Source organism: Ochotona princeps, chromosome 24, assembly GCF_030435755.1.
Source record: "Ochotona princeps isolate mOchPri1 chromosome 24, mOchPri1.hap1, whole genome shotgun sequence".
NCBI lineage: Eukaryota > Metazoa > Chordata > Mammalia > Lagomorpha > Ochotonidae > Ochotona > Ochotona princeps.
Window position 1 is genome coordinate 8,602,493 of NC_080855.1, and position 25,796 is coordinate 8,628,288.

The 25,796-nt window shown below is 65.0% G+C and overlaps 3 protein-coding genes across 4 annotated transcripts; 2 read left to right on the plus strand and 1 right to left on the minus strand.

Moving 5' to 3' along the window:
- Window positions 1–1,400: 1,400 nt before the first annotated feature.
- On the minus strand, window positions 1,401–9,356 carry ZNF598 (zinc finger protein 598, E3 ubiquitin ligase). Its single transcript, XM_058681056.1, has 12 exons — window positions 9,117–9,356; window positions 5,715–5,827; window positions 5,323–5,452; window positions 4,972–5,183; window positions 4,670–4,887; window positions 4,262–4,379; window positions 3,609–3,793; window positions 3,355–3,439; window positions 2,510–3,270; window positions 2,141–2,288; window positions 1,883–2,033; window positions 1,401–1,803 (listed from the first exon to the last, which is right to left on the minus strand). The coding sequence occupies exons 1-12, from the start codon at window positions 9,354–9,356 to the stop codon at window positions 1,450–1,452; spliced, it is 2,715 nt and encodes a 904-aa protein (XP_058537039.1). The 3' UTR covers window positions 1,401–1,449.
- Window positions 9,355–14,682, plus strand: NPW (neuropeptide W). The gene is made up of 3 exons (XM_058681057.1): window positions 9,355–9,543; window positions 13,849–14,378; window positions 14,512–14,682. Exons 1-3 carry the CDS (start codon window positions 9,355–9,357, stop codon window positions 14,600–14,602), a joined length of 810 nt encoding a protein of 269 aa, XP_058537040.1. The 3' UTR covers window positions 14,603–14,682.
- A 2,650-nt stretch (window positions 14,683–17,332) lies between these two features.
- NHERF2 (NHERF family PDZ scaffold protein 2) lies at window positions 17,333–25,448 on the plus strand. Of its 2 annotated transcripts, XM_004596622.2 has the most exons (6): window positions 17,333–17,670; window positions 19,575–19,775; window positions 23,852–24,031; window positions 24,418–24,571; window positions 24,653–24,696; window positions 25,224–25,447. In XM_004596622.2, exons 1-6 carry the CDS (start codon window positions 17,458–17,460, stop codon window positions 25,380–25,382), a joined length of 951 nt encoding a protein of 316 aa, XP_004596679.1. In that variant the 5' UTR covers window positions 17,333–17,457; the 3' UTR covers window positions 25,383–25,447. The 2 variants fall into 2 exon arrangements, with proteins under 2 accessions (XP_004596679.1, XP_058537119.1); XM_058681136.1 differs by lacking the exons at window positions 17,333–17,670; window positions 19,575–19,775 and adding an exon at window positions 22,013–22,122 and having other exon boundaries at window positions 25,224–25,448.
- Window positions 25,449–25,796: the final 348 nt, after the last annotated feature.

Sequence of the window (25,796 nt, forward strand, 5' to 3'; positions counted from 1 at the left end):
TTAGGGCTTTAGCCACTGAGCCATCATGCTGGGCCCAGATAAACCTTTTTTAAAAATGAACATCTAGAAAAAGAAACAATAGTAGGGCCCGGCGGCGTGGCCTAGTGGCTAGAGTCCTCACTTTGGGCGCCCCGGGATCCCATGTGGGCGCCGGTTCTAATCCCGGCAGCTCCACTTCCCATCCAGCTCCCTGCTTGTGGCCTGGGAAAGCAGTTGAGGACGGCCCAAAGCCTTGGGACCCTGCACCCGTGTGGGAGACCTGGAAGAGGCTTTTGGCTCCTTGCTTCGGATTGGCTCAGCACTGGCTGTTGTGGTCACTTGGGGAGTGAATCATCGGACTGAAGCTCTTCCTTTGTCTCTCCTCCTCTTTCTGTATATCTGACTTTTCAATAAAAAAAAAAAAAAGAATATTAAAAAAAATAAAGAAAAATAAAGAAGTCAGTTACAAAGGGAGAAGAAAGAAGTCAGTTCACTCTCCAGATGGACAGGCAGCAGCCAGAGTTGGCCGGGGTGCCAGGGGCCAAGCCCTTGCTGGGTTGTGCGTGACCCCACCAGGTAATCAGCAGGAAGCTGGACTGGAGTCCAGGCGTAGTCATGGCCATGGCCTGACCTGCTGTGCTCCCCCTCTTCTGCTCACACAGCAACATGGCCAGTGTTCCTGGTCCACCTCCCAAACACTAGCTTCAGAGGACACTTTCTCTCCCTTCGGCGGCTCTGGCATTGGCCTGTGGCTGTGGGCGAGTCTCCTCCATTCCTGACACTGGTGCCCAGCCCTGGGCGTCTGTTCCCACTGCTGTGCACACCTCCCTTACCACACGACTAGGGTCCAGGCTGGGTGGCTTCTTCCTGCCAGCGCATGCTGACCACCAGGCTGCCTCTAGCGGGCCTCCTTGCACAGTGTGGGCATGGCAAGCTACCTGGCTGCTATCTGACATGGTCTGCACATCGGGGGACTCAGTAGAGAAGCTCAGGACACCAGCCATGTGCAATATCGCAAAAATAAATTTATTTGAAGATAAACTGTCTTATAAAAGGTCAGAGGCAATTTGAGATCCCAGGTCAGCTTGTCTCGTAAAGATTCAACTTCAAGTAGCACAATTTCATGTCTGTTTTTAATCCTGAACATTCTAGAATCACAAAACAGCCAACTGTTTACACAACACACCCAAAATTGGACTCCAGCACCAGTGGATCCACAGCTTGGGCTCTGGGAGCTCAGGGCTACAGCCCGAGTCAGGAGGCCCAGGTGGGTCACATGCCTTGGGCGGTGACCACAAGGGCATCTCCACCCTCGGCTCTCCAGGAACACATGAATGCAGACCAAGGCAATCCGGTGCTGAGGTCAGGGTGGAGCCTCCTGCAGGGGCCAGCTGAGAGGCCTGCCGGCCTCGCCAGGACAGGGGAAGGGAGCCTGACAGTTGCCAGCGCTTCTGCCCACTGTGCCGGGAGCTACGTGATGACCCGGGCAATGGCCTGCAGGGAGGGAAAGTCATCGTCCCGGGCAGCGTGCAGGGCCTGGTGGCTGGTGACGTCACCCTGGGCCAGCACCTGTTGGCAGGTGGGGCACACGCAGCAGTCCAGGCCTGCTGGCTGGGTGCTGGCCTGCCACATGCTCTTCTTGTTCTTCTTGGACTTGGCGCCAGGTGGCTTCTGGCGGCTGCGGAAGTGTGTGTGTGCAGACAGCAGCTCCTGCTGTTTGGCCGTGTCGGGCAGCAGCACTAGCAGCTCATTGAAGATCTTCTGGAAGTTCTCCCCAAGCAGGTCCCGGCAGCTCTTGTAGTACTGTGCTGCGGACACCATGCCCTGCCGCCAGAGAGCCAGGCCCGGTCACTGAGGCCCCAGGCCCCGGTGGGGAACCACCCCCTCCCTGACGTCCCCTGACCTGTCTGAATTCTCCTGAGTGGCTCTTGAACTTGCTGAAGCGGGCCTCATCGCTCTGCAGGAAGTCCTTGATGGACTGGATGAGCTGCAGGTTTCTCTCTCGGAAGTTCTCGGGTATCAGGTAGGCCCGTGGTGCAGGGGTTAGCCTGGGTCTAGGAGTCAGGAGGTGAGGGGGAAGGTGGAGACTTCAGGCTTTGGGGCTATCCAACCAGAGGGCAGCCTTCCACTGCAGCCCCCAGGGGCAGCTGCCCACACTTACGCTTTCACGGTGCTAGTAGGGCCAGGGACACAGGATGGGTGGGGGCCAGGAAGGAGGCCAGAAAAGCCCGGTGGTGGCTTGCTAACTGGGGGTGCCAGGCCTGGGGGTGGGGGCGGGGTGCCCTTGAGGAGCAGCACAGTGTTGAAGCCTGCAGGAGCAAGACCCAGTCACAGCCTTGGCAGGTGGCCCCGCCCCAGCAGCCATGCTTCATCCAGCAGGTGCTAGGACGGTGCCCACTTCAGACAGGAAATGACAGTGCAGGGTCATGTGGCCGAGGACAACAGGCCCACTGGCAGGCTGTCCTGTCCACCCTGTTCCCCGGTTGGCCCCGTCCAGATACCCAAGCAGGGACAAGAGAGGGACCTGTACCTGGGGGAGGGGGTGTCCTGGGGGGACAGGGACCTCCAAGTGCAGGGAAGTCTTCCTGGGGTGCAGGGCAGGGGAGGGGTCCCAGGGGCCTGGGCAGGCCAGGGGGCTCCTTGGGGGTGCTCCGTGCTGGGGCTGGCCCCTCAGTGTGTCCATTCACGACGACAGTTACTGGCCCTTCAGCTCGGCTGGCAGGGGCTTCTGGGGCCTCCTCGGCCCCAGGGGGCTTCGGGCTGCGATCGGGGACCAGTGGTGGGGACAGCACAGCACTAGGCTTTTCGGAGCCCACCTTCTTCTTCTTGCCAAGCTTGCCTGAGGTGGGCCCCAGCAGGGCAGCCACAGCAACTGTGGTGGGTGTGCTCCGCAGCTCCTGGGCGGTGATGCCACCACCCTCCTCCTCTTCTGTGGAGGGTGGACCACCCCTCCGGCCACCCTTGTGCCCCTTCCCGGCCTTCCTCGGGGGCTGAGTGCCCCCACCAGCTGCCGGGGCCCCTGGGCCAGGCAGGGTTCCCTTCTTGCTGCAGCTGCTATTCCAGGCAGAGAGGAGGCTGGGAGGGGCAGTGCTGGGCTTGCTGGCTGAGGACACCAGGGCTGGGAAGTCCTCCTCCTGGAAGGTGTTCCTGCCCCTGGCAGGAGCAGGGTAGGCCAGTGCCAAGCCCACAGCACCCGAGCCGGCGGCGACCACGGGGCAGGTGGATGAGGTGGAGGCACACAGGCTGGGGAAGTCTTCCTCCTTGAGCTTTGGCCTAGGTGGCAGGAGAGAGCTGAGGCCAAGGAGGGGAGAGCGGTCAGCAGCTCCCCAGGCCTGCCCAGGAGCCCCGCAGCATCATCCCAGTTCCCACACAAACCTCGGAGGAGTGACCCCTGGGGCTGGACCTGTTGATGGGAAGGCCTCTTGGCTGAGGGGGCCGTTGGTTGAGGCTTCTTTGGGGCCTATAAGACAGAGAGGGGAGGGCATGGGCAGATCCCGGAGGACCTATTGGACATATGTGCCTGTCGCCCTCCTGAGGGACAGCTCTGACAGTCCCAGACACCCTGCCTATTGGCACAGACTTGGGTCTGTGGACTTGGGTGGAGAGGCAGGAAGAAGGGGCTGGCTCACCTGGGCCTTCTGGAGGCCGGGGCAGGCGCCGAGCCCCCCGGGGCTCCTCTTGGCTCCGCGCTGCGGCCTCATCCCTCTTGGCCTTGCTGCCTTCGTCCCGGTCCTCACTCCTGCGGGCCTCCTCCTGCGGCTGCATAGCCACTGAGGCCCGGAGGGCAGCAGTGATTTCTCGCTCCTCCTCGTCCCTGGAACGGGGATGGGCCTCAGGCTGAGCCAGGCCCAGCAGCACAGCCGCCAGGGCCCAGCCCTTACACAAGCCTACCACCCAGGCATCGATCTCCCAAGTAGAACAGGCCCTTTCCACCCACCCTTGACCCACAGTCTGGTGGACAGAGAGGGAAGAGGAAGGGACCGTTCACAGGGACTGCTAACCCAGAAACCCTAACCCCCCCACCTGATCCCCATGCCTGGTCCCAGCTCCACGCCAGCTGCTGCCACACCTCAGCACCCCCACCCGATCCCCGTGCCTGGTCCCAGCTCCACGCCAGCTGCTGCCACACCTCAGCACCCCCACCCGATCCCCGTGCCTGGTCCCAGCTCCACGCCAGCTGCTGCCACACCTCAGCACCCCCACCCGATCCCCGTGCCTGGTCCCAGCTCCACGCCAGCTAGCAGAGCTGAGAGAAGGCCCGAAGACACATCGATCCTCCCACCTCTTGTACCTCCAGCTTCCTCGGCGGCTCTGCTGGGCTCCACGCCCGCCGGCCCGGCCTGCTCGGCCCTGGCGGTTGTACCTGTCCACCTCCTCGTAGTCCCCGCCACTGACGACTCCTGTGGCCAGCACACAGCCTGTCACTGCCCTGCGGCCTACTGGAGGCAGCCTCCCAGCCTGGACAACGCAGGCTTCCCTGACGCCCCACGGCAGAGAGCCAGGTCCACAAGAGGCAAGGACACTGGCAGCTCCCGTGCCAGCCTTGTCCACTGTGATCGAAGCTGTGTCACAGCATGATGGGGTCCGACTTCGGGCAGGCACTCAGTAAGAACAGGGGCGAGGAGTGCCTGAGGCCAGGGGAGGAAGTGGGTTCTGGACCCGCGATGCCAGGATAGGGCACCCTGCTCACCGTCGTTGCGGCGCGAGTGCCGTGGCGCATAGCTGAACTGCAGGTCGATCTGGCGGTTCTGGCGGGCCTCGGCACGGCTGCGGCTGTGGCAGGCAGTCCGGTGCGCCTTGAGGTCGATCTCGGTGCGGAAGGCGTGTGTGAACTGCTCAGTGCTGCAGCGGCCCTCCTCGCACAGGAAGTGCTTCTCCCGGAAGTGCTCTCGCAGGTAAGCGTAGTCGCTGGTGGGGATCGGGATGGGGAGGGCATGAGCACGAGCCCCGGGCCCTGACCCACCTGCCCAGAGGCCCGCCCGCCCGCCCCACCTGTAGTAGTCCTGGGCCCCGTCTGCGTCGCAGAAGTGGCAGAAGTAGTGATCACGGCGCAGGTGCTTCAGCAGCTCGTCGTTGTCCAGGTAGCGCTCATCGCAGAACTTGCAGAGTGGGTGCCCGCGGTGTGACGTGTCATCGGGGTCCCCTTGCATGCGGTGCCGGGCCAGGTCCTTGCGTGAGTACCACTTACGCTCATAGGTGAAGATCTGCAGGACGGGGGGGTGCTGGACACGGGGTGGGGACTCCCGAGGCCACCAGGAGCCTGACCTCGAGGTCAGCAGGCCACCATGCACTCTGAGGCTGCCATACCCCTCGTGCCCTGGGGACCCCGGGGTCTGGACCCACCTTGAGGTGCTTAAGGCACAGCTTGCAGCAGAAGAGCTCATGCTGCCGCCTCATGTGCTGCTCCAGGTCCCCGAAGAGGCCGAAGGGTGGCAGATCTGGGCACTGCGGGCACTCGTGCTGCAGCAGCTGCCTGAGGGAACACACCAGGTCACACTGGGTCTGAGATGCAGGGAGCTGGCCTGCGTCACGGAAGATAGCAAGGAACCCGCATGCGCCCAAAGCCCTGAGCCACAGGCCCAGCAGGCAGCAACCAGCAGCCCAGAGTGGCCTCCTCTGGGCTTCTGGGACACGAGCTGGAGCTGGACTTGCAGACGGCAGGGGCCGCCCCACCCTGCAGTGTGGACAGAGGGCACCCAGGAGGCGATGCAGGGTGACCCCCGGGGCACCCTCACCTGTACAGCGCGAACACCTTTCCATCTGCAAAGTAGATGTCATACTTCGTCTCGTGCTGCAGTTGCTGGAGGGCGATGGTGGCAAAGGCAGGGAGCTTCTTCCCAAAGACCACCTGGGGGCCGAAGCAAGCGGAGCTGTGAGCAGGGCAGCTGGAGGGATGTGGCCTGAGTGTGGGCAGGTGCCTGGGGCCAGGGTCCCTCCTGGGAATCCCAGCGGACTTCAGGAGGCAGACAATCCTCACCCTGCCCGGCCATATCCACCACAGGCCGCTGGGGCGGAGCCGCAACGCCCGGCCTCTCCACCAGGAGGTGGCCTGGCCTGGCCACAGGCCAAAGTGGCTGCCCGGCTGCCAGCTCCACCCCACAGGCAGCCCAGGAGCAGCCAGGACACCTCAGGCACCCCACCTGGAGGCCTGGCACCCACAGGCACTGGTGCACACGGACAGCAGGCCCCTTCCTCTGGGGTGCCCACCCTTCCTGCCTCTTCCTGCAGACTGGGCGGTGTACTGTGGCCACATGGCCAGAGTCCTGCCCTCTGCCCAAGCATAGCTCTCCTTTCCCTCCTGCCCCTCTGCCGGTCACTCACTTGGCTCAGCCCCTGCAGCGGCTCCAGGTTCTCACCAGCACAGCCAGGGGTTGGGGAGGCTGACCATGGAACCACAAAGCCATTCCTCCTCTGTTTAGGTTTAGTTTAGGGGGGTATTTGAGCCAAGATGGCCATGAATTTGGCCGGGGAGAGCGGGTCCCCCCACGTGTCTGGGGCCTGGCGCGTTCACAGTAATTGCAGTTTGTTCCCTGGACAGGCCTGGGAAAGCCAGTTGAATTCAGCCTCCCCTTCTGCCATGATGGGTGACGTGCTAGGGGAGACTGGTAGCTGCCCTCGCCCTGTCCTCAAGCCTAGGCAGGTGGGAGGGGCCATCTCTGCTGGGTGGGCTTGTTTCTCAGCACCCTCACACCCCCATGGGCATCAGGCATGGGGGTGCCCAGTACCCTGGCCAATCTCCACATCCCTGCCTGTCAACCCCTCTGGCCTGGACCCCAGCAGGCCGCCGGTCAGAGCCGCATCTCCCTGCTGTATAGCCAGAGTCACGCCCCGCTGCAACTCCAGAGCCCACGTCCGCCTGCCAGAATGGGAGCAGGAGCTGCCCCCAGGGCCCCCAGGGTTACCAACGAGCCTGGCAGGCACTGTAGGGAGCAGCTTCCTTCCCAGAGGAGACCCTCACCAGGGATGCCTAGTCCCGCGCACCACACAGGGACAGCTGAGTGGCCCAGACCACAGGGAGGAGCCTGGACCTCACGCCACAGCCTCTCCAAAGGGGCAAGCAGGAAGGTCAGCAGCACCCAAGGGAGGCGGTCAGGACCAGAGCCACAAGGCCTTGGGGACACTGGGGACAGCAGGGACAACAGTTCTGAGAAGCCGGTCCCTGCCATTCCAGCAGCAGGACTGAGAAGTGCAAGCAGCAGTGGGTCCAGGGCTGGAGGCGCAGCCCACCCCAGGCACATCTGCACCAAGAGATGTGGACAGGGACTCCAGAGCTCACTGGGACAGCAGAGTGGGGGCCAGCACCACAGTCCCAGGGCCCCAGGTGCTAGAGCACAAGGGCCAGGGCTGGGCACCTGCGGACAGAGAGCAGGCTGGCCATATAGACCTAAGAGCCCAGGCAGGGCAGCAATACACCCGGTGTGGCCTACGTCCCGTCCTGAGCCTAACCAAGCAGCAGGCCACGGCAGCCCCTCCCACACTTCCTCCTTGGTAACACTCCAGAGAGGCCAGACTGGGCAGGACAGTGGAAGCAATGGTAGGCAGAAGGGGGCAGGAGGCGACAGGGACAGTCATGGCCCAAGGCCAGGCCTGAAGGGGAAGGGACACCCCAGAAGGGGCCTTTGCGCCCCTGTGCAGCCAGTGTCCAGGCAGACAATAAAGGTGCCCAGAGAGGCACAGGGTGCTGGGAGAGTAACTCCAAGGCGATGGCCAGGACTGTGGGGTGACAGGGAGGGAGGTAATACCAGGACAAGGTGACTAAGCCAGCTAGGCTTGGGGAAGCCAGGGCCTCTGTGCCCTCCTGTCCCACTCTGTCCCTAGGAAAGGGACCAGGGCGAGGCAGTCAATGAGGTTCAAGAGGCAGAAAATGGCCCGTGAAGATCATAAGGAAGTCCTCCTGGTACCTTCCCACCTGCTGACCGCTGAGGGGCTGTGTCTCTCCCGCCCTGGAGCCCACCAGCCGCACCCTGCAAGCTGACACACGATGCCCTGCTGCCCAGCAGTGCAGGCTGGACAGGGGGTGGCCATCATCAAACTAGAGCCAGGCCTCTACACAGGCATGAACAAGCACAGGCAGGACCACGTGTCCACATGTGGTACACCCTTCCCTGAAGTGGGTGGTCGTGGAACTCACCTGCACAGCACCCTCTCCCTGGAACTTAGCTCAGGTGTGCCTGACAGGCCAGCTGTGCAGCTATGTTGTGCTGTATTGGCTGGCCGGGAAGGCAGGCTCTAGCACTGCCGGGAGGCACCTCTGAGCAAGCCACAGGCTCCCCCAGCTACTCTGGCACCCCCAGACCTCTGCAAGGTCCAAGTCCCTCCCCTGACGTCTCCAGGCTGGCCAGTACACGACCCTGACATCTCTACCCGTCTCTGGCTGGCCTGTCTGCGTCACTCCCGAGCGCGAGGACGGTCGGGCCTCCTGGCAGATGTCACAGGGCAAACCCTTCCATGCACAAAGCAGAAATTTCACAACTGTAAAAGCACCCAAGGAGGCTCCAGCGAGAGGCCCCCCGCCAGCAGCAGCACTGCCGGGAGCCTGGGGCAGCGTGGGGCGCCCTGGAGCTCTCCCAAATCTGAACAGGCAGAAGTCCAGGGGAGCCCCCGAAGTCAGCCCTGGTAAGAAGGAGGGGCACCTGCAACACGTCCCACAGCAGCAGGCACCGAGAGGACCTCCCCCCTCAAGGGCAGGTCCCGAGTGCCACCTCCACTCAACAAATGCAAGCGCAGGTCCCAGGAGTTGGTTCGGGATCACCGCTGGGGACGGCGTGGCAATGCCCACAGCCTAACCGTCCACGTCCACGCGAGCGCCCCTGCTCGCCTCCGCCCTAAATGGAGACCCTCTCCCCGCAAAGACGACCAGGTCACAGAGTTCACGCCCTTCCTGTGGCCCTGGCATTAATCCCCGGAGCCCAGGGTGTGTGTGTGGGTGGGGATGCTCCAGGGTCGGAGCCCCCGGATCGCTCCCTCTCCCACCCAGCTCAGGTAACCTCCCAGATGCCCCCCACAGCCGGAACCTCGCCGCGAGGGCCCCCCAACCAAGGCCTCTTGGGGAAGCCGAAGCCGGCAGGCCGGCGACCGGACAGAGCAGAAGGCAAAGTCCCCTTCCGGCCGCGCCCCCGACGCGCGGCCCGGCGCACCTGGCGCAGCTCCTCGCGGCACACGGCGCAGTACCGCTGCTCGCACAGCACCCGCATCTTGGTGGAGCAGCGGTAGCACACCGGGTGGTCGCAGCGGCCCAGCGCCGTGGCCTCCAGGTCCCCGCAGCACAGCACGCAGCTCCCGCCGCCGCGTTCGGGCGCCGCCGCCGCGTCCACGGCCGCACGCCGGCCCTCGGCGCCCGCCGCCGCCGCCGCCGCCGCCGCCGCCGCCGCCGCCATGGTCCGGGCTCCGGCCCCCTCCCGGCCGGCGCGGCGCGGCTGGCCTCCCGGCGGTCCACCCCTTCCGGGGGGACGTCACCGGCCCGCCCAGCAACGGCCCCGCCCGGCGGAAGTGGGCGCCGCGGCTTCCGTCCAGGAGGGCGGCGGCCGGCGTCCTGCCCCGCCCCGGGCGGCGCGGCTGCCGGGGGTGAGCGCTCGTGGTGCGGGAGCCCGGGCGCGGAGTGTCGCTCGTGTCCAGCCCAGCGTACGTGGCAGTGGACGGAGCGGTCCTTGTGGCCACAGGGACCCGAGCCCCTCGGAAGCGGCCTCGAGGGGGCGGGCAGGGGTCCCCCACCCGGGGTGTGCCACCGTGAGGGGGGCTAGGCAGGCTCAGGACCACTTGTTTTCCGCTCGAGGGAGGCTGGCGTGGATCTGAGCCTCCCGGGAAACGGGGGGCAGTGAACAGTGAGGGGGCGCACCCCACGGGCTTGGGCCCCTGCCCCTGCCGCCCACTTACATGCTGGTGACACTGGTAGGCCCACTGAAGCCCCCACCTTCTAGAATAAAGCGTCGCCACCAGTGAGACCTGGGTGGGGGTGCAGCTGGCATCTGCGCATGCACAAATCCGCACTGCAAAGGCAGTGAAAGAATTTAAGATTGGTTTGTTTATTTGAAAGGCAGAGTGACAGAGACAGGAGCCAGAAGCTTCCTCCCTGTCTCCCACGGAGGGGTGAGGATCCCACAACTTAGGCCATCCGTCACTGCCTTCCCAGGTGCGTCAGCAGGGAGCTGGGTTGGTGCTTTCATAGGATACCTGCGCTACCGGCTACACCACTCGCCCACCAGGCCAGGAACGGAATGTTAGGGCCAACACAGAGCTGGCCCAGGCGAGGCAACTGGCAAAAGGTGCAAGTTTGGGGAGGTGAGAGGAGGGGGAGGAAGATGTCCGGGATACTAGGAGCTCTTGGGGTGACTGAGACCGGGACGCAGCGCTGGCAGCCAACCCTGGGGCAGGAGGTCAAAGGGTTTTCTGTGGGAAAAGCTGACCCAGGTCCAGGAGACCACACGCCAAGAGGGAATGGGAAATTCCTCCAGCAGAACCTCTGGGAAAAGAACTCCCAGTTGGTGGAGGAGGGGAGGCATGGCCCAAATGCGGACAGGAACCAAGGGACCTGACTCCCACAGAAAGGACTTTTGGGCTCCCTAGGCGAGAGCAGGCCACCCTGGACAGCAGTAACAGTTGTGGACCCAGAACTGAGGACTCGGACTCCACGATGCTGGCTTAAACTCCTTTAATTAAAACGGTTTTCTGACAGGCAGAGTGAGAGAGACGGCTCGTGCCGGCTGATGCCCTGCCCTGGGGCGGGGGGGGAGTAGCCCTACTGCGCTGACTCCACCTCTGAGCCAGCGCCCTGCTCATGTGTTTTGGAAAGATGGCCCGCTCAAGTGGGAGACCAGACGGAGTTCTGGCTTCAGCCACGTGGCAGCAATGGGGAGTGGAGTGTGGACCAGTGAAGCAGAGCTCTCACTCTCCCGGCTACCGCTCTACCTTTGCGTAAATGAGCTGGGGCTGGCATGGTGCCATGGCAGGAGAGACGTGTGACTGAGGGAGGCACCCTGGGCCTGCAGAGTGGGGAAATTTACTGCCACAAGTTTGCCCCCCAGTGTGCGAGCCCAGCTAGTGTTCCCGACAACACACTCGGGTAAAGCAGGAATAGCACTTACAGCCAGCACAGGGGGTCTCGGTCATGGCTGCTCTTGCCCAGCCCAAGAGATGTGCGTAAGTGTCCGAGGATGGCTGCGGTGAGCCAAGCAGTGTCCACCGTAGGTGTCCAGGAACTGGCGGCCGCCCATCCCCCTTGCTTGAGGCCGCATTCCATCCATGCCAAGAATTTCTGATGGGCCAGCAGGAGCAGCCGGACACGGGTGTCCACCAGTGTCAGCTGCGTAAGTGTCCAAACGTGCACCCCTCACTGGACGCAGCCACCCATGGCAGCCCCAGCTGGCTGCAGCTGACGGAGAGGCCAGGTGTCTCCACACCCTACTTTCAAACACGTAAAGAAAAATGTATCCCAGTACCAACAGGAGAGCTGGAAGCAGCTGTAGTAGGGCTGGTGTGTCTGCCTTCGACTTGTAGTGTCCGGCACGTGGTGGGCACCTGGACAGGCCACTGCGACCCGTGTCCCACCAGTGCCGTTTCCACTCTCAGGCTCCGCTTCCTGTGACGGGCTCAAGTTGGTGGATGCAGTCCCAGCGTTTCTGCCTCACCCAGCCCCAGCCATTCCAGGTATCTGGCCACTGGGCCAACAGATGTGAGAGCTGTTTGTCTCTGCCTCTCAAACACATTTTTAAAACAATAGAACCAGGGCCCAGCGCAGTAGCCTAGTGGCTAAAGTCCTCACCTTGAATGCACCCGGACCATAGTCACCAGTTCTAATCCCAGCAGCTCCACATCCATCCAGCTCCCTGCCTGTGGCCTGGGAAAGCAGTGGAGGACGGCCCAGGGCCTTGGGACCCTGCACCCACGTGGGAGACCCAGAAGAGCTCCTGGCTCCGGATCAGCTCAGCCATTGCAGCCACTTGGGGAGTGAATTCTCTGTATCTCCTCTCTGTAAAGTCTGACTTTCCAATAAAAAGAAATAAATCTTTAAACCCTCCCCCCCACACACAGGTCCTGGGGTTGGCATTGTGGTATAGCAGGTTAAGCCACTGCTAGAGATTGGAAGGCGGTACAAGCCCCAGGGCTCTACTTCCCATTCCAGCCCCTCAGGTGGGAGGCCAGGGTGGAGTTCGGCCTCCTGAACTTGGCCCAGGCCAGCCTCTCTGCCTTTGCAGCCTGGGCAGTGAGGCAGCAGATGGAGGAGCTCTGCTCCTCTCTGTCCCTTTGCCTCGCAAACATGACGAGAGGTGAGGTCGAGAAGAGGATTTTTATGAGGGTTTTCCAGTCCTCTGCTGCAGAACGTGGGCTGCAGGAGCCCTGCCTGAGGGCAGGGAACAGAACTGGGAGTCCCTGTGCTCTGCTCCTCTGGCCCTGGGATTCCCCACCCCCAACGGGGCAGGCTCTCCAGGTAGCCTGGCTTCTGGCGCCATGGGTTCCATCCCTGCCTCTGCTTTTATCTGCTGGGGCCACAGCCCTGAGGCCGACCCCAGTGCCTGGTATCTTGGCTCTGCGGGGGGTGGAGGGGTGGCGGCATCCCAACCCCAGTAACACTGCTGCTCTTGCTTGTTCTAGAATCCCAGGCCCATCACAGAACCCCACTGCCCACTTGGAAGGAGTGCAGCAGGCCTCGTGCCTCTTCTGAGGGCTGCATTCCCAAGGCGACACCTCCACTCAGCCAGTGGTGAAGGCCCCAGGGGACTTGAAGAGCAGCCAGACCCAGCCCTGTGTCGTGCTGTCTCTGCCCGCCCACCACACACTCCAGGCGGCTCTCCCGATCAAGGGGCCCCTGGGGGTGCGGCTGGGATGGCTCACCGACAGGCTGCCTGGTCCCTGTGGTCCTCCAGACCCTGTACCTGCAGCACACCCCCGCCTGGGCCTCACCGGCTCCTGCCGAGTGCCCCACCTCACAGCAGAGAGGTGGGAGACCACAGCAGTGCCCCACCTGACAGCAGGGAGGCGGGGCCCACAGCAGTGCCCGGCCCCCACCAGCCCAGCAGACCCGATGTGATTGCGCGTGGCCTGAGCGCTGTTGCCAGGCTGCCAGACCTCAGGAGCCATCCCTCCACTAGGCTCTTGGGGGGTGGTGCAGGAGTGCAGCCCTACCCGTAGCTGCACCAGATCTGGGACCCGCTCAGCTCCAGGGGTAATGGCCCAAAGTCCCAGTAACACTTAGGGGCCGTGATAGGGCTAACTTCTCAGTACCTGGGCCACTATGGGTGGCTGTGGGACGGGCTGAGAGTGAGCAATGAGGATCTGGGACCCTGGCCCTCCCCTGGGGATGTGGGTTGTGATGGCCCCAGCAGTGTCCTGAAGCAGGTTGAACAGCTGGCCCTGGCCATGGAGAAGCTAAGAGCATTCAAGACACGGGGGTGGGCAGCACGGGTCCTAGCTGGATGGATGGACAAAGTGGCCTTGGGGGAACCAGAGCCAGAGAGCTGCAGGACAGCAGGTGGGCAGGGCCCTGGCTAAGTTGCTCAGGGGCTGCACCTTTGTCCCGGAGGCTGGGAGGGTGAGTGAGGGGCCACAGACGGTTTCCAAAGGAAGCTGGGGTGACACAGGGCAGGGCATCAGGGAAAGGGGATAGACCTAGAGGAGGGCACACCCAGAGGCCTTTCAGCTTTCCTGTCCCTGGGTCGGCACCTGCAGCAGCCCTGAGCCTAGGGGGCTGCCTTTGTCTCCTCCACCCTCCACCTGTGGTCCCAGGACTCCTCCCCCCCTGGAAGGCCCCTGCAGACCCTTCAGGCCACTCCCACGAGGCGCCCTGAGTGGTCCCGCTCCACCCCTCCCACCACCTCGGAGGACCCCAGGGACCCCGCGGGGGCGGTCTGGGGCGGGGCGACCGAGTGGTTATAGTCGGACCCACTCCGGGCCGCCAAACGCAGCTCACCCGCGGCTCCCGACGCCGAGCGCGCAGACCCAGCCCCGCTAGTTGCTGGCCCGTCCGGTCGGGCGGCCGTCGACGCAAGCGCCCTGGCGTGGGGCCCGGGAGTGCAGACCCCGGCGCGGGGTCCTGGGGCTAGCCGGCGGCTTCTGGCGCTGCCGCTGCTCCTGCTCTTGCTGCCGCTGCCCACGGGCGCCTGGTACAAGCACGTGGCGAGTCCGCGCTACCACACGGTGGGCCGCGCGGCCGGCCTGCTCATGGGGCTGCGCCGCTCGCCCTACGTGTGGCGCCGCGCGCTGCCCGCGGCCACCAGGACCCCGGCTTGGGACGCGCTCGTCCCGGGGCCCGCCGCGCGCAATGCTCTTCTGCTTTCTCCGGGGCTTCGGGAGCGGCGGGAGGTGCCACGCTGGAGCTCCGCGGCTGCGCGCCCCGTCCATGCGCTCCGCAGCCCGTCCGCCCCGGAGGAGTTGCTGCTGGAGCCCCGTTCAGCGGAGCCCGCCAGGTGAGGGAAAGGAGAAAGCCAGGGCTTCCCGGGAGGTGCAGGCGGGGGTGGGGTGCGACTGGTGAACCCCCCAACCCCGCACACCCGAGGGGCGCACGGCCGGTCCGTAAAAGTACTGCTATGCTTTTAATAGACTCATCGGAGAGACGCCTCCCGCCCCGCCACGGTGGTACCTGCAGCGAAGACCCCTCGCCGGCCCCCGCCTGACCCCCAGACAGCCCTGAGCTCACCCGTCCCCTTGGCTCCCGCGTGCCCGCAGCGCCGGCCCCGCAGGGCTGTGCGGTCAATAAAATCCGCCTGTGTCGCTGCACCCCCGCGTGTGACCCCTCTCTTTGCTGTGTACTTTGCCGACAGGCTCCGGCCCGAAGTGCTGCGCCCACGCCCTGGCAAATGTCAGGAATCCCCTGGGCAATCAGGAGGGGCCCCTGGTGCTGGGGGGGCTGGGGAGCGGGGAGTGATGAGGTCATCAGGCCGGGGTTCCGGGCAAGGTGACCCCACCAGCCCCTGTGAGGGGAGGTGGAGAGGGACCGGGACCCTGGGCCCTGTCTCATTCTGGGGTGTGCAGGGAGGGAGGAAGAAGAGGCCAGCCGCGGACAATGAAGCTGGAGCCCCGCATCCTGGGGTCAGGCAGCCCACCTTGCCCGTCTTGTCTCTCAACTTTCATTCCAGACCTGGAGCTCCTGGGAACACCTCCATTCACAGTCATGATCTCTTGGGGCGGGGGACGAAGGGCTCCCCTGCCCTCCTTGGCCTTCCTAATCTGCATTGCTGGTCATTGGCTCTGGCCTCTTACACACCTGGGCCCTGCCATCTTGACTAACTGGAGTCTTCTTCAGCTCCCAGCTCAGGATGGTCTGGGTCCCCTCACCTCCCCTTCCCCTGCAGCTTCCCAGTGCCCAGAGCCGACCTGGATCTCAGCTAGCTCTCGGGCTGGTGTCCCCAGCTGTGCCCTGATTCGACAGCTTGTCACCCCAATGCATGTACCCTGACTTCGCTCCAACTCCCCCACCCGGCTGGGGAAGAGCGCAGGGTCCCAGGCCCACGTACAGGAGACCTCATCCACCCAGGGCTTGCCACGCCTGGTGCTGGCTGGCCTTCATGTCTGATGAATACCAGGTTGAAGCTGGTCCCACTGGGGCTCGGGGCGGCCGCCATCTCTGCCCACCATCCCCCATGATACGCACCCCCAGTCTGGAGCACTATCAGCCCCCACCCCGCCGGGCCACGCAGGGCTGAGCCGAGGCGAGGCGATGACCGCCAGGTGGCGCTGCGCGGCCGCGGCGCTGGGCTCCGGGTGCGTCCGCGCGTTTGGTGGCCGGGCCGGGCCTCCTGGCCGGGCCTGGTCCTCGCCGCCGTCCTCCTGGCCGGTCCTCCTGGCTGCGCCTCCTGGCCGGACCTGGTCCTCCTGGCCGGGCCTGGTCCCTGCCGTCGTCCTTCTGGCCGGTCCTGCTGGCCGGTCCCACGCGCGCCCTGTGCCCGCCACTCGGGGCCCACGTGCCCGCTCCAGTTTCAGCTCTGAAGAGATGGATGGCGCAGCCTGAGGGAGGCGTCCCTAAGGAGCACTCAGCCGGCCTGGGCCTGGAAGCCTGGGCCGGGGTCTCTGAGGGAAGACCCCACTTCTGCCAGAGCCGCGGGCCGGCTGGGGTAGTCCTCAGGGCTCTAGTCACATCGTCTTGGTCCTTCTGGCTGGCTCCTTGCTGGTCAGTCATCCCACTGTCACCGGAGAGAATCCAGGCACCTCACCTCCGTGGTTTTGACCTGCACCTTCAGAAACCCCACAGCTGGCCACCCTTGCCCACCTCAGTGACATGCAGCCGGGTCTTGGGCAGCAGAAAGCAGCAGGGGACCTGGAAGCTCTTCCCTGGACAGGAGGGAAGAGGGGGAAGCCAGGGCCCCCTGAGCTAGGGTGGCTACAGAGCAGCAACAGCCTGGCTGTGCTGGGAGCTCCTCCCGGGATGTCTGTGGGCAGCGGGTGGTGGGGCACTGCCCTCTGAGCAGCTACAGGCAGGGGCCAGGCAGAGGTGGGGAGCTGGTCCAGGGCAGCCTCATTCAGGAGCTGCTGGGGTGTGGGCACCCAGGGGGCCATGGCTCAGGAGGCTGCCCGGGGCGGGCCCTGTGCATGGGTGGGGGCTGGAGAGCCCCGGCTGAAAGTCTTGACATCAGATCTGGCTGTGGGGGCTGAGCTGGGCCACCCTCTCCTGCTGCCCACATGGGGGACTGTCTGGGCCACTTCTGCCCCACCCTGGGGAGATCAGTAGGTGCTGGGGTCCCTGCTGGCTCCAGGGGCAGACCTCAGCAGGGCTCTGTGGTGAAGGGTATGGGATGAGTGCCTCCTGTCCCTGGGCCCATGGGGAAGAAGGGTTGCTGCTTGGCTAGGGGGCTGGAGGGACGCCCTGTGTGTGCTTGTGTGTGCCATGCTGACCGATGCCCAGAGCTGCCCGGAGCACAGAGGCCAAAGCCCTGGGGCAGCTTATCCCAGGCCAGCAGGTTAGCATAGACCCCCCCACCCCAATACACAGCCAGTCCAGGCCCCAGTGCCCAGTGCAGAGCAGGTTGGGTGACCATGCACCCAGGGCTCCATGCTGCTGGCTCCCTTTGGTCTCCTGGTCCACCGTGGGGCTTTGCGTGGGACAGGGCAGCCCTGCTTGCACAAGGCTCTAGGGAGCAGCTCGGAGGCGCGGCGGCAGGCCAGGGGACCCCATCTCACTGTGTCTGCGGACACTTCCTCCTGCCTGCTTCCCCCTCCAAGAGCCTGCCCCGGTGCCTCGCACAGAAAAGGCGGAGGTGCGGCGTCAAGGTGGTTGCGAGCCGGGGAGGCGGGTCCCCGGGGCAGCCGGCCGGAGGCAGGGCCAGGCGGGCGCAGCGTGGCCCCGGGGCGGGGGCGGGGAAGGGGCGGGAGCGGGGGCGGTGCCCCAGCCGGAGCCCGAGCTGGGGCCGGAGCCCGAGGCGTCTGGAGCGGAGCGCAGCGCCGAGGCGGCCGCCCGTCCCCCGCGCCACCCCCGCGCCACCCCCGCGCCCCGGCCTGCGGGCCCCGGAGCGCCGCGGCCAGCCCGCGCCCGGCCGGTGGTCAGCGGGCGCCATGGCCGCGCCGGAGCCGTTGCGGCCACGCCTGTGCCGCCTGGTGCGCGGCGAGCAAGGCTACGGCTTCCACCTGCACGGCGAGAAGGGCCGCCGTGGGCAGTTCATCCGGCGCGTGGAGCCCGGCTCCCCCGCCGAGGCGGCCGCGCTGCGCGCAGGGGACCGGCTGGTCGAGGTCAACGGCGTCAACGTGGAGGGCGAGTCGCACCACCAGGTGGGTGCGGGGCCGCGGGCGGGGCGGGGGAGGCTCCGCAGCTCTGGCAGGGCCGCCCCCGCCTCCCCCACGGCAGGGAGGGGCCGCACTGCGGTCCTGGCCGGCCGTGGGCCGCCCTGTGCCGTCGGCGCCCATCTGGGTGCTTCCCCTGAGTGTGAGTGGGGATGTGTGGGCGCAGCCGCTGCCGGGGTCCTCTGTGGCGCCCGTGTCCCGTCCAGCTGGAGTGCCTGGGCCGGTGGGAGTCGATCCCAGGCCTTCCACGCCTGCAGTTCTCTCCCTCCTGCTGAGGCCGCCTCGTAGCTGGAGAGCATTGCAGCCCTGGGGTGGGGGGCGTCTCCCTGGCACTGGCCTCAGACCCTGGCTGAGGGCCAGACTCGGTGCAGACCTGCTGGGGCTGCTGGGCGGCCCTCACCCAGTGAGTCTGTGACCAGCCTACGTGGCCTGCTCGGGGCCTGGAGATGAATAGATTGGTTTTCTGCTGGGCCAGGGCTTGAACCCCTGGTGGGTGTCTGCCCCAGGGTCCTCTATCCACTGTCTGCCTCACAGAGAGAAAAGTGGCAGAAGCTGTTTGTGGCAGAAGGGTGGTCGGGACCAGAGGGCTTGGCTGACAGGTGTGGGGGCCAGCTGAGCTGGCATGCAGTGCCTGTGTGACAGTCATGGCCACCCTGTGCCCGGGCACACTTTCTTGTTCAGGCCCCGGAGCCTCCCACAGCCCCAGGAGGAGTGGGAGGGGCCGCAGACTAGGACGCTGAGGGCCAGAGCTTGGCATTAGGGAGACGGAGGGGGGCAATAGGGAGACGAAGCCCCGGGCTTCAAGGCAGGAAGGGGGCTCCCAAGGAAGGGGCTGATCTTGTTCGGGGTGCCCAGGTGCACATGTCTAACATCTGTAACTGCTCAGGCCTTCCCAGGTCCCTGCAGGCGACTGTCACGCCACACCTGTCCCCCAAGTGGACCTGCCCTCAGCCCCTCCGTGCTGGGTCTGTGAGTGGGTCCCTGGGTGTGGGGTGTAGGTGCACAGAGGCCAGTACAGCCGCCACTGCCAAACAACACCCAGAGACAACTCCCTTTCCCGAAGCCAGACGGCGGGGCAGACTCCGAAACAGATGGTAGAGTTGAATGAGAGCGCACACACACGCATACGCACACACCAGTGTTTGTACAACACACACAGGCTGTCCACACACACACGGCTGTCCACACACACGGCTGTCCACACACACACGGCTGTCCACACACACACACACACACGGCTGCCCACACACAGGCTCATACAAGCACGCACACACACACACACACACGGGTGTCTACACACAGGCCCACACAAGCACACACACACGGCTGCCCACACACACGGCTGTCCACACACACACGGCTGTTCACACACAGGCCCACACAAGCACACACACACACACACACAGCTGTCCACACACAGGCTCATACAAGCACACACACACACACACACACACACGGGTGTCCACACACAGGCCCACACAAGCACACACACAACTGTCTACACACACACACACACAGCTGTCCACACACACACGGCTGTCCACACACAGGCCCACACAAGCACACACACACACACACATACACACATAGGCAGACTTGAATGTCTGAAGTCTATTTGGGTACAATCACCATTACCTGCAGACTGGCTCTCCACCCCCCTGGAGAAGGTTCTGGATGCAGAGCAAGGCGTGGAGTGGATGCCAAGGGCCTGGTGAGGCGAGGCAGGCGGCTGCTGGAGCCTGGGGGTGGGGGGCGGAGCCGGCGGGTCCTGCGGGCCTCTCATCCAGCCACCCACCCCGCTGGCAGTCACCGCCTGCCTGCCAGTGGACTGACCCATCCATGTGGTGCCTGGGCCACCGGCCGCTGACCCGCCCCATCCCTGCCTGGCCCAGGTGGTGCAGAGGATCAAGGCTGTAGAAGGCCACACGCGGCTGCTGGTGGTGGACAAGGACACGGATGAGGAGCTCCAGCGGCGGCGGCTGACCTGCACGGAGGACATGGCCCAGCGAGGCCTCCCGCCTGTGCGTGACCCCTGGGAGCCACGGCCGGACTGGGCACATGCAGGCAGCCTGAGCAGCGACGCTGGCCACAAGGTACGGTCGCCTTTGCCTGCGGCACTGCCCGGGCTTCATGGCCCACCTGGCCTCTTTAGCAAGCCCCTCTCTGCCTCTGGGACCGCCCTCTGGCCGCTCAGGTGCCTGTGTTCCAAGCTGGGTGGACACAGGATTGCTTAGTCCTCACCCTGACTCTGCTTCCTAGCCAGCTCCCCACCTGGCCCAGGGAGTGGTCACTACCCAGACCTTTCTTGCTGAGGGGCTGAGAAGCGTGCACAGGGTCCCCGGGACGTGCAGGACGCAGCAGGCCTAGCTGCCCTTGGTGTGTGCTGTGAAGCCCTCTGGGGAGCTGGTCCAGCAGATGGGGCAGCATGGTTAGGGGTAGACTCAGCTGGTGTGTGGGGGCTGGTTCACCCCTCCCCCAGATATTAGGGAGGCCCCAGGAGACAGGAAGGTGACAAGGGGGACCCAGGGCATGCCCATGAGGCCAGGCTGTGTGTGGAGCCCTGGAGGGGATCTCCAGTGGGAGCTTGGGCAAGAGCCTAGCATGGGAAGCTGGGGCCCACTGCGTTCTCTGCGATTTGCACCAGGCTGTGCGGCTGGCCAGGGCCACAGGTGCTGGGCTCCAGGGTCTGGACCTTGGCCCCCGGGGCTCCTGAGGCAGCCCTGGTGGCCGGCCACAGCATGCCAGGCGGGGCCGTCCCAGCCGGGGCCCCTGCTGCTTTCCCAGGCACCGCTCCCCCTCCCAGGAGGAAACCCCCCCCACCCCACCCTCTGCATTTGTGCATTGATTTAGACACAAAAAGCCCAGTTCACCTTCCTGTGGAAAAATCCGCCCCGGGCCTTGTCCGCAGGGTGGAGTGGCTGCTGCTCAACACCCACCGGCTGTCACACCTTCCCCCTCCCTGGCTGTAGCTCTGGGGGCCACAGGAAGTCCTAGGAGCGGCTTCCTCTGGGCGGGTTCCTAGAGGAACAAGTTGGGCCCAGCTGGCAGCAAGGAGGTCGGGGCCAGGGCATACCCCAGAAGCAGGCGCTGGGCCCCTCTGCAGGGCTCCGGTGCTGGCCACCTGCGCTGGCTATGAGGGAGCCCGGCAGGCCATAGGGCTGTGCCGAGAGGCGGGGGAAGGGTGAGTGTGTGCTTGTCTTGGTGAGGAGTGGGGTGCCCCGTGGCAGGTGAGGGCCGCCCTGTCTCCTGGTGGAGGGGATGCAGTGGTTGGTGTGAAATCCCTTACCTCTGGAGGCTGGGAAGGCCCTGACTGTCAGCAGTGACTCAGCCCTGGGCCCATTGGGCTGGGGGTGGCTGCAGCTGCAACACAGCTGATGCTGCAGCTGGCACTACGGACAGCCCCCGGACTGAGACAGGGCAGTCAGCGGTGCCAGGCCCTGGGCCGCAGCTCCTGCGCCCAGCCGTGCCTTTGCTCCTTGCTGGGAGGGTCTTGACAGGCACAGGGGAGGACAGTGAGGGGCAGTGGCTCTGAGGGCTGTCTGTTCTCCCAGGAGGCACAGCTAGTGTTTGGCCCTGGAGGGCTGGGTCCTCTCCCTCGCCCGCCTGTCCCTGTAGCCCTGGGTGCGGAGGGTTGGGTCCTCTCCCTCGCCCCCCTGCCCCCATAGCCCTGGCCCTGGAGGGCTGGGTCCTGTCCCTCGCCCCCCTGTCATCGTAGCCCTGGGTCTGGAGGGCTGGGTCCTGTCCCTCGCCCCCCTGTGTCTGTAGCCCTGGGTCCGGAGGGCAGGAGGGCTGGGTCCTCTCCCTCGCCCCCCTGTCCCGTTGCCCTGGGTCTGGAGGGCTGGGTCCTCTCCCTCGCCCCCCTGTCCTCGTAGCCCTGGCTCTGGAAGGCTGGGTCCTCTCCCTTGCCCCCCTGTCCTGTAGCCCTGGGTCTGGAGGGCTGGGTCCTCTCCCTTGCCCCCCTGTCCCGTTGCCCTGGGTCTGGAGGGCTGGGTCCTCTCCCTCGCCCCCCTGTCCCATAGCCCTGGCTCTGGAAGGCTGGGTCCTCTCCCTTGCCCCCCTGTCCTCGTAGCCCTGGGTCTCAGAGCAGGGCAGGGCTTCCCAGCCACTTCCTTCCTTCCTTTCTTGGGACGGAAACTGAGCTGGGTGGGGGGGCGTCCAACTGGAGCCTCCCTTAGCAGGGAAGGGGGCTTGGTCCCCACCCTGCTCCCCAAAGTGACTCAGCCCCCATGTCCCCACCCATCCCTGGGGAGCCGTGGGCCATGGTGGGGGTAGATAAGCGGGTGGCAGCCCAGCTGTGCTGAGAACTCACGCCACTCCAGTGCAGCACCCTCAGCTGGTCGCATCGGTTCACCCGCCTCCATGGCCCGCTCAGGGAATGCCACACCACCGGGCCCCACTCCAGGAGCCCTCCAACGGGACCCCTCTCAGGGGTCTGTGCAGGTCAGCTGGATGCCGCCTGGCTGGCGTTGCTCCAGGGGGGTAGGGCCCCAGGCTGGGTGTTGGGGGTATGGGAGCTCGGGGGAAGCCATTGGCCCCTGACAACAATGGTGGCCTTTCTCTACCAGGGCTGGTGAGTCACTGTTAGGGACAGTGTGGCCTGTGGACACCCCCAGACCAGCCTCTTGTCTGCTCAGGGCATGGCCCGGGGACAGGTTTGCCCAGCTCCACAGCTGATGGGACTGGCCTGGAGCCTGTGGGAGCCGGCAGAATGTGTGTGGGGCTGGGGCAAGGAAGAGGAATGTGAGCCATGCGGCCTTGCTGTGGGCTGCGGCACTTTGCCCACTGCATGAGGGCCCATGCCAAGTTTGGAAGCCCTGGACCCCAGACTGCAGTTACCAGTACCCCCTGGTTTGTACAGCGAGAGGCGGCATCTCTGGACTGCGGTAGGAAGGTTGGGGGCTGGCGGGGGGGGTGTGGAGTGCCAGAATGGCTTCGGCCAGGCCTTGTGGCCCCAGACGCCCTGCCAAATCCTATTTCCCATTTGGGAACCTCTGGTAAAGCCTGCCCTGCAGGCTGCTACAGGGGTGTGGGGAAAGCCTGGAGGCAGCAGAGAGGAAGCTCCGGGGGGCTGGCGTGTACTGTGGCCACCTCATGCTGGCACCACCTGATGACCCCTGCCACTAGGGCCCGTGGCACCATGGGCAGGCACTGCACTCTGCCCCTCCCAGGCTGACCCCTGGGCTGTGTTCTGGCCAATGGGGCCCTGACAGCACCTCTGTGGGGAGGTGCCCAGCTGTGCTCCAGAGCCCCACATCTGTGTCTGGGCCTGTGCCCTGGAGTTCTTGGTGCCTCCCACTTCCCCCGCCAGCCCTGGTGTGATGGACATGGCCACACAGCCACGGTGGTGGCTGTGCTGGGCCCAGGTGCAGGGAAGGGGTCCTGGTGGAGGGAGCAGCTAGGGGGCTGGGCTGGCAGTGTGGCGGACACGGACCCTTGCCGGCTCCTAGGGGAGAATGGGGGCTGAAGTGACCAGGCAGTGATCTGGACTGAGGGGTCAGGTGCCTGAGACCAAGAGTTTGTGCCTTCCCTCAGTACTGCCCCCAGCCTGGCTCAGGGCCCCCGGAGACAGGTAGGAGGGCCTTGGGGAGCACCCCAGCCACCGGGTCCTTCCGGAAACCTGAGCAGCCACCTGCCTGCTCCTTGCGGCTACAGCCACATGTAATTGGGCACCAGCGGCTGCTGGCCTTTCAGTGCCGTGGCTGGTCAGCCAGGGCCAGGTGAGGGACGCTGGGCCTGGCCCCGGGGTTTGGCCCTTCTGCTACGGAGCCCTCCTGCACGAGATGCCAGAGGTGAAGTGCAGTCAGGACCCTGGGCCACGGGAGTGGGGGGTGTTCCTGGGCCTCCAGCAGGGGAGCAGGCAGGCCCTGGTCTCTGCTCCTGTGGGCCCAGCAGAACCAGGTGAGTAGAGGGGTGGGATTAGGGGTACAGCGTCCCCTAGGAACCACGAGGGGACCTCAGTGTTCTCACAGCCCCAGCTGGGCACACACAGCCCTCCAGCAACCCAGAGTCTTGTGTCGCCAGTGCCGCGAGGCAGCCAGTACCATCCCTAGGCTTCTAGGACTGGAGACCCTGACGCAACGCAGGGCGTTGGGCGGCAGGGGCACTGTGCCAGGGTGTGGCTCAGGGTGACTGGCGGCAGAGCCCAACCTGGTGGTTCCTGTACCTGCAGGATGCCAATGGGCCCCCGAGGGAGCTGCGTCCTCGGCTCTGTCACCTGCACAAGGGCCCGCAGGGCTACGGGTTTAATCTGCACAGTGACAAGTCTCGGCCCGGCCAGTACATCCGCTCCGTGGACCCAGGCTCACCTGCCGCCCACTCCGGCCTCCGACCCCAGGATCGGCTCATCGAGGTATTGAGCACCGCGGCTTTGGGACTAAGGGGGGTGCTGGGTGGTCCTGCGTGTGTGCAGATCCCACAGACCTTGACCTTATCCCCGTGTGTCAGTGCCTGGATCCGTGTCTGTGTCCCTGCATCCGTGTGTGTGTGTGTGTGTGTGTGTGAGTTTCCCTGCATCCTTGTATGTGTGTCCCTAGGTGGGTGCCTGCATCCTTGCATGTGTGTGTGTGTCCCGGGGCCCCCACTGAAGGAGCTGCTGAGAACCTGAGCGGGTGAACACTCCTCTCCAGGCCTTGGCTGGTGGTGGCTTTGATGAATATTTGATGCCACACCTGGCTGGGCCGCCTGGGGGCCGGCGGGGCCCCTCAGGCTGCTGACCTGGGGTGCTGGCGGCGGCAGGTGAACGGGCAGAATGTGGAGGGACTGCGCCATGCCGAGGTCGTGGCCAGCATCAAGGCCAAAGAGAGCGAGGCCCGGCTGCTGGTGGTGGATCCTGACACGGACGAGCACTTCAAACGGCTGCGGATCACACCCACCGAGGAGCACGTGGAAGGTGGGCTGCGTCCTTGGGGTGGTCAGGCATGGGGAGGAGGGAGTGGGGGGCCGAGTGGCCACAGACATGCTGTCCCTGCAGGTCCACTGCCGTCACCGATCACCAATGGGACCAGTCCTGCCCAGGTGAGACTGGGCCCAGGAGACCTCAGGGGTACCTTGGGGCCCACCAGACCTCTTCCTGGAAATGTCTGCCTCTGGATGCGTGTGGCTGCGCAACTCCGCCCCTGGCCCCTTCAGTCCATCTGGCCCAGGGTTTAATGCCATTGTGGGCCAGCACTACAGCCTGGCCCCACAGGCTGAGGTGGGCACCTGGGGTCTCCCTGGCACATGAGCCCTCCAGTCCCCGCCTGCCCAGGGCAGGTCAGGTGTGTGTGCCCTGCCTGGTGCTGTGATGTGTGTGTGGGGATCCGTGTGCACCCGAGTTCTCAGGTGGTGCCTGTGGAGCAGGCCTGCCCTTGGTTTCCCAGCTTGGTGGAGGTGGCCCACTGGGTTTGGACAAGGACACCGAGGTAACCAGGCGTCCTCCCAGCTCTGCTTCTGTGGACACACACACGGGTGCCAGAGGCCTAGGGAGATGTCAGCCTGGGGGGCAAGGAGGGGCCCCATCTGCGGGAAGCCCCTGCACTAGCAGCTCCCCCATGCCTGCCCAGGATGCCAGCAGTTGGAAGCGTGATCCATTCCAGGAGAGTGGCCTGCACTTGAGCCCCACCGCAGCTGAGGCCAAGGAGAAGGCCCGGGCCACGCGCGTCAATAAACGGGCCCCGCAGATGGACTGGAACCGCAAACGTGAGATCTTCAGCAACTTCTGAGCCCCCTGCCTGCTGGCCGGGCCCTGCCTCAGGAGAGCCACTGTGCTGGGGACTGTGGGGAGTGGGGGGCTGCTGGGAGGCTGTCTGCTGGGGGCAGGGCCTGGCCCAGGCAGCCAGGGCCTTTACTGCTGGGCCCGGGGCCTGCCAACAGAAAGGAATTTGTGTTCTTGCTTTTTTCCCCCCTCAAAAAAGTTCCTCAGCTCCACATGTTTCCACTTAATACCAGAGCCCCTCCCCCACTCCCTTGGGATGCGCTCTCTAAATAATTGCAATAAAACCAACCTTCCTCTGCAAACCATTTCCTCCCTGCTCCCAGCAGCAGCCCTCCACAGGGGGGTGCTCAGGACTCCAGCACAGAGCCAAGTTGGGGGGTGGAGAGAGTGGAAGGCTGCAGAAGCCAGAGGTGGCAGAGCA